The sequence below is a fragment of the Somniosus microcephalus genome, unplaced genomic scaffold, assembly GCF_052327205.1.
Source record: "Somniosus microcephalus isolate GS21.2 unplaced genomic scaffold, FLI_Smic_1.0 unresolved_chr4, whole genome shotgun sequence".
NCBI lineage: Eukaryota > Metazoa > Chordata > Chondrichthyes > Squaliformes > Somniosidae > Somniosus > Somniosus microcephalus.
Window position 1 is genome coordinate 34,359,133 of NW_028225182.1, and position 7,055 is coordinate 34,366,187.

At 46.3% G+C, this 7,055-nt stretch overlaps 1 protein-coding gene across 1 annotated transcript in view; it reads right to left on the reverse strand.

Moving 5' to 3' along the window:
* The window catches only part of LOC147090500 (pentraxin-related protein PTX3-like), a 47,474-nt gene extending 40,928 nt beyond the window's left edge, over nt 1–6,546 (reverse strand). The window contains exon 1 of the mRNA XM_085977267.1: nt 6,245–6,546. Within this exon, the coding sequence (XP_085833393.1) occupies nt 6,245–6,368 (124 nt within the window). The 5' untranslated portion in view covers nt 6,369–6,546. The remainder of the gene's footprint in view (nt 1–6,244) is intronic.
* Between the last annotated feature and the right edge of the window lie 509 nt (nt 6,547–7,055).

Sequence of the window (7,055 nt, forward strand, 5' to 3'; positions counted from 1 at the left end):
GGCGCTAAGGCCAGTAAATTTCTAGGCCAGTGACTCTGTACAGTTACACAGTGAGTGACCCTTACCCTGCTGAATAAACAGTGACTCTGTACAGTTACAGAGTGAGTGATCCTTAACCTGCTGAAAAGAGAGTGCTTTGTACAGTTACACTGGGAGTGATCCTTTCCCTGCTGAATAAACAGTGACTCTGTTACAGTTACACTGGGAGTAACCCTTTCCCTGCTGAATAAACAGTGACTCTGCACAGTTACACTGGGAGTAACCCTTTCCCTGTTGAATAAACAGTGACTCTGTACAGTTACACTGGGAGTGATCCTTACCCTGCTGAATAAACAGTGACTCTGTAGTTACACAGTGAGTGATCCTTACCCTGCTGAATAAACAGTGACTCTGTACAGTTACACTGGGAGTGACCCTTATCCTGCTGAATAAACAGTGACTCTGTACAGTTACACAGTGAGTGATCCTTACCCTGCTGAATAAACAGTGACTCTGTACAGTTACACAGTGAGTGATCCTTACCCTGCTGAATAAACAGTGACTCTGTACTCTTCAACCTTGTTCATCTTCATTACTTTCAGTTTCCCTTCTCTTGTTTGATCAGGACTCTCACACCTGGCAGCTATCTCTTGCCCTGCCAGTACACTTTACACCTAATCTCAGCCTATTACCATCTCGTCTAGCTTCAAATCTCTTTTACTTCTTTTGTTTCTTTTATTCTTTTGTCCGATCGCAGCCCTGCCTTCGATTTTGTTTCTTTTCTTTCCAGTTTTGAAGAAGGGTTCGACCCGAAACGTCAACTCAAATTTCTCTCCACGGATGTTGCCTGACCTGCTGAGTTTTTCCAGCATTTTCTGTTGTTATTTCAGATTTCCAACATCTGCAGTATTTTGCTATCGTACTAGTGTTTGGTTCACTGCCACACCTCTTCTAGGAATGCCTACCTTGAAGAAGTTCTGCTCTTCTCTTCGACGGGATCTCCGTTTGGCTCTTCAACCTTGTTCATCTTCATTACTTTCAGTTTCCCTTCTCGTGTTTGATCAGGTCTCTCACACCTGGCAGCTATCTCTTGCCCTGCCAGTACACTTTACACCTAATCTCAGCCTATGACCATCTCGTCTAGCTGCTAACCTCTTTTACTTCTTTTGTTTCTTTTATTCTTTTGTCCGATCGCAGCCCTGATTTCGATCTAGTTTCTTTTCTTTCCAGTTTTGAAGAAGGGTTCGACCCGAAACGTCAACTCAAATTTCTCTCCATGGATGTTGCCTGACCTGCTGAGTTTTTCCAGCATTTTCTGTTGTTATTTCGGATTTCCAACATCTGCAGTATTTTGCTATCGTGACTCTGTACAGTTACACTGGGAGTAACCCTAACCCTGCTGAATAAACAGTGACACTGTACAGTTACACTGGGAGTGATCCTTACCCTGCTGAATAAACAGTGACTCTATACAGTTACACTGGGAGTGATCCTTACTCTGCTAAATAAACAGTGACTCTGTACAGTTACACAGTGAGTGATCCTTAGCCTGCTGAATAAACAGTGACTCTTCACAGTTACACTGTGAGTGATCCTTACTCTGCTGAATAAACAGTGACTTTGTACAGTTACACTGGGAGTGATCCTTACCCTGCTGAATAAACACTGACTCTGTACATTTAAAATGGGAGTGATCCTTACCCTGCTGAATAAACAGTCAAATTGATCAGTTCATTAACCAGTTATTCACCACATCTCTCTCTTTCTATACATCACCTTCTTTCTCTCCCTTCCCTGTCATCCTCCTTCCCTCAATCACTCCCTTCTCTCCATATATCTCTCCCTTCTCTCTCTCCCCTCGCAGCCCTCTCTCTCCCTCACTCACAAGATCAGTGCTCCTCTGTCCTTTTCTATCTCTTGTTCCCTCTAAAGTATGCTTACCCTGGTGAATAAACAGTGACTCTGTACAGTTACACAGTGAGTGACCCTTACCCTGCTGAATAAACAGTGACACTGTACAGTTACACAGTGAGTGATCCTTACCCTGCTGAATAAACAGTGACTCTGTACAGTTACACTGGGAGTGATCCTTACCCTGCTGAATAAACAGTGACGCTGCACAGTTACACAGTGAGTGATCCTTACCCTGCTGAATAAACAGTGACTCTGTACAGTTAAACTGTGAGTAACCCTTACCGTGCTGAATAAACAGTGACTCTGCACAGTTACACAGTGAGTGATCCTTACCCTGCTGAATAAACAGTGACTCTGTACAGTTACACTGCGAGTAACCCTTACCCTGCTGAATAAACAGTGACTCTGTACAGTTACACAGTGAGTAACTCTTACCCTGCTGAATAAACAGTGACTCTGTACAGTTAAACTGTGAGTAACCCTTAACGTGCTGAATAAACAGTGACTCTGCACAGTTACACAGTGAGTGATCCTTACCCTGCTGAATAAACAGTGACTCTGTACAGTTACACTGGGAGTAATCCTTACCCTGCTGAATAAACAGTGACTCTGTACAGTTACACAGGGAATAACACTTACCCTGCTGAATAAACAGTGACTCTGTACAGTTACACTGTGAGTGATCCTGACCCTGCTGAATAAACAGTGACTCTGTACAGTTACACTGGGAGTGACCCTTACCCTGCTGAATAAACAGTGACTCTGCACAGTTACACAGTGAGTGATCCTTAACCTGCTGAATAAACAGTGACTCTGTACAGTTACACAGTGAGTGATCCTTACCCTGCTGAATAAACAGTTACTCTGTACAGTTACACAGTGTCGGACCCTTACCCTGCTGAATAAACAGTGACTCTGTACAGTTACATAATGAGTGATCCTTACCCTGCTGAATAAACAGTCAAAGTGATCAGATCATTAACCAGTTATTCACCACATCTTTCTCTTTCTATCCGTCACCTTCTTTCTCGCTCTTCTCTGTGACCCTCTCTCCCTCAATCACTCCCTTCTCTCCCTATATCTCTCCCTTCTATCTCTCCCATCACAGCCCTCACTCTCCCTCGCTCATTAGATCAGTGCTCCTCTGTCCTTTTCCATCTTTTGTTCCCTCTAAAGCCTGCTTATCCTGCTGAATAAACAGTGACTCTGTACAGTTACACAGTGAGTGATCCTTACCCTGCTGAATAAACACTGACTCTGTAAAGTTATACAGTGAGTGATCCTTATCCTGCTGAATAAACAGTGACTCTGTACAGTTACACAGTGAGTGACCCTTACCCTGCTGAATAAACAGTGACTCTGTACAATTACACTGAGAGTGATCCTTACCCTGCTGAAAAAACAGTGACTCTGTACAATTACACTGGGAGTGATCCTTACCCTGCTGAATAAACAGTGACTCTGTACAGTTACACTGGGAGTGATCCTTACCCTGCTGAATAAACAGTGACTCTGTACAGTTACACTGGGAGTGATCCTTACCCTGCTGAATAAACAGTGACTCTGTACAGTTACACTGGGAGTGATCCTTACCCTGCTGAATAAACAGTGACTCTGTACAGTTACACTGGGAGTGATCCTTACCCTGCTGAATAAACAGTGACTCTGTACAGTTACACAGGGAGTGAACCTTACCCTGCTGAATAAACAGTGACTCTGTACAGTTACACTGGGAGTGATCCTTACCCTGCTGAATAAACAGTGACTCTGTACAGTTACACTGGGAGTGATCCTTACCCTGCTGAATAAACAGTGACTCTGTACAGTTACACTGGGAGTGATCCTGACACTGCTGAATAAACCGTGACTCTGTACAGTTACACAGTGAGTGATCCTTACCCTGCTGAATAAAAAGTGACTCTGTACAGTTACATTGGGAGTGATCCTTATCCTGCTGAATAAACAGTGACTCTGTACAGTTACACAGTGAGTGATCCTTACCCTGCTGAATAAACAGTGACTCTGTACAGTTACACAGTGAGTGATCCGTACCCTGCTGAATCAGCAGTGACTCTGTACAGTTACACAGTGAGTGATCCTTACCCTGCTGAATAACCGGTGACTCTGTACAGTTATACTGGGAGTGATCATTACCCTGCTGAATAAACAGTGACTCTGTACAGTTACACTGGGAGTAATCCATACCCTGATGAATAAACAGTGACTCTGTACAGTTACACAGGGAATAACACTTACCCTGCTGAATAAACAGTGACTCTGTGCAGTTACACTGTGAGTGATCCTGACCCTGCTGAATAAACAGTGACTCTGTACAGTTACACAGTGAGTGACCCTTACCCTGCTGAATAAACAGTGACTCTGTACAGTTACACAGTGTGGGACCCTTACCCTGCTGAATAAACAGTGACTCTGTACAGTTACATAATGAGTGATCCTTACCCTGCTGAATAAACAGTCAAAGTGATCAGATCATTAACCAGTTATTCACCACATCGTTCTCTTTCTATCCGTCACCTTCTTTCTCTCTCTTCTCTGTCACCCTCTCTCCCTGAATCACTCCCTTCTCTCCCTATATCTCTCCCTTCTATCTCTCCCATCACAGCCCTCACTCTCCCTCACTCATTAGATCAGTGATCCTCTGTCCTTTTCCATCTCTTGTTCCCTCTAAAGCCCGCTTATCCTGCTGAATAAACAGTGACTCTGTACAGTTGCACTGGGAGTGATCCTTACCCTACTGAATAAACAGTGACTCTGTACAATTACACTGGGAGTGATCCTTACCCTGCTGAATAAACAGTGACTCTGTACAGTTACACTGGGAGTGATCCTTACCCTGTTGAATAAACAGTGACTCTGTACAGTTACACTGGGAGTGATCCTTTCCCTGCTGAATAAACAGTGACTCTGTATAGTTACACAGTGAGTGATCCTTACCCTGCTGAATAAACAGTGACTCTGTACAGTTACACTAGGAGTAACCCTTTCCCTGCTGAATAAACAGTGACTCTGTACAGTTACACAGTGAGTGATCCTTTCCCTGCTGAATAAACAGTGACTCTGCACAGTTACAATGAGTGATCCTTACCCTGCTGAATAAACAGTGACTCTGTACATTTACAGTGAGTGATCCTTACCCTGCTGAATAAACAGTGACTCTGTACAATTACACAGTGAGTGACCCTTACCCTGCTGAATAAACAGTGACTCTGTACAGTTACAGTCAGTGATCCTTACCCTGCTGAATAAACAGTGACTCTGTACAGTTACACCGGGAGTGATCCTTACCCTGCTGAATAAACAGTGACTCTGTACAGTTACACTGGGAGTGATCCTTTCCCTGCTGCATAAACAGTGACTCTGTACAGTTACACAGTGAGTGATCCTTACCCTGCTGAATAAAGAGTGACTCTGTACAGTTACACTGGGAGTGATCCTTACCCTGCTGAATAAACAGTGACTCTGTACATTTACACAGTGAGTGATCCTTACCCTGCTGAATAAACAGTGACTCTCTACAGTTACACAGTGAGTGACCCTTACCCTGCTGAATAAACAGTGACTCTGTACATTTACAGTGAGTGATCCTTCCCCTGCTGAATAAACAGTGACTCTGTACAATTACACAGTGAGCGACCCTTACCCTGCTGAATAAACTGTGACTCTGTACAGTTACACTGGGAGTAACCTTTACCCTGCTGAATAAACAGTGACTCTGTACAGTTACACAGTGAGTGATCCTTACCCTGCTGAATAAACAGTCACTGAGATCAGATCAGTAAGCAGTCACTCCCCTTGCTCCCCATCTCTCTTTCTCTATCTATATCCTTCTTTCTCCCCTCCCTCTTCCCCTCTTTCCCTCACTCCCCCCTCCCTTTCTCTCTCCCCCTACCCTCCCTCCATCTCCCTCTCTCTGAGTCAGTGCGCCCCTGGATTTTCCTCTAAACCACATATCCCGGCCCCGCCGACCCAAGACCCATTCTCCTGCGCCGCGTTTTCCGGGCTGAAATCACCCCGCCATCTCCCACTTGAACTCCATCGCTTCCAGCAGCTCAGAGCCGCGATCCTCCTCCCCTCCCTCTGTGCCTCTTGCCCACCCACCCCCACCCCCACAGCCTCCCCTTGTCCGCTACAGCCTTTGAAAACCCAAGCGTGGCGTCACCTCCCCCACGGACCCAACCCCACCCAACGACGACCGACCCTTGCTCTCCTCCTGCTCACTCCGACATCTGACCGCCCCCCCTTGAGGGCGGCCCGGTTGCCCGGAGCCTCAAGGTCCCCTTCTGTCGCGGCGTTGGGGGGGGTGTGGAGGGACGCGCAAAGCGATTCTCACCTTCCTCCCCACGGCTGTCTTCGAACGGGTCCGGGTAGAGCAGGAAGTTGTCGTTTTTCCTGAAGGCGTAAGCGGCCACGAGCGGGAAGAGCAAGGCGAGGAGAAGGAGGCAGAAGCCAGCCATTTTTAGATGGGTATTTCTCCTTCCGTTCCTGGGTAGCCGAGCTTTTTGCCAGCCGCAGTAGCTACAGCTGTTTCCCCTCTCGGCGACTGGAGAGTTCACAGACTGAACAGACTGCTCCGATCCCGTCACATTATAAAGTCTGCCTCTGACACCAGCAGCCCCTCCTCATGCAACACAGTACAAAATGTAACACAAGCTCTCTCTCTTTCCCCTCAGGAGGCGAGTGGGAGGCTGCTTTCACAGAAGTGCCATGTCCAGTTTTATAAAGAAAGACAAATATTCTCTGACGCCTCGGGTCCCCCTGAGCTTGCTCGCAGCCTTCCAACTGCCCCATCAGATCAAGTCATCTTATTCCCAGCCTCCGTCCCACTCTCTGCGCCTGCAATATCACTAAAACCACTTTCACTAACTTTCGAGAGCAATTATAATGAGACAGAAAATTATCAAAGAGGCTATATATCTGGTGTTTGCTGTGGATCAGTGGGTCGCTCTCTCTCTCACCTCTGAGTCACCAAGGTTGTAGGTTCGAGCCCAACTCCAGAGACTTGAGCACATAATCCAGGCTAACGCTCCCAGTGCCAGTACTGAGGGAGTGCCGCACTGTCAGAGGTGCCGTCTTTCGGATGAGACGTTAAACCGAGGCCCCGTCTGCTCTCTCAGACGTACACAAAAGATCCCACAGCCACT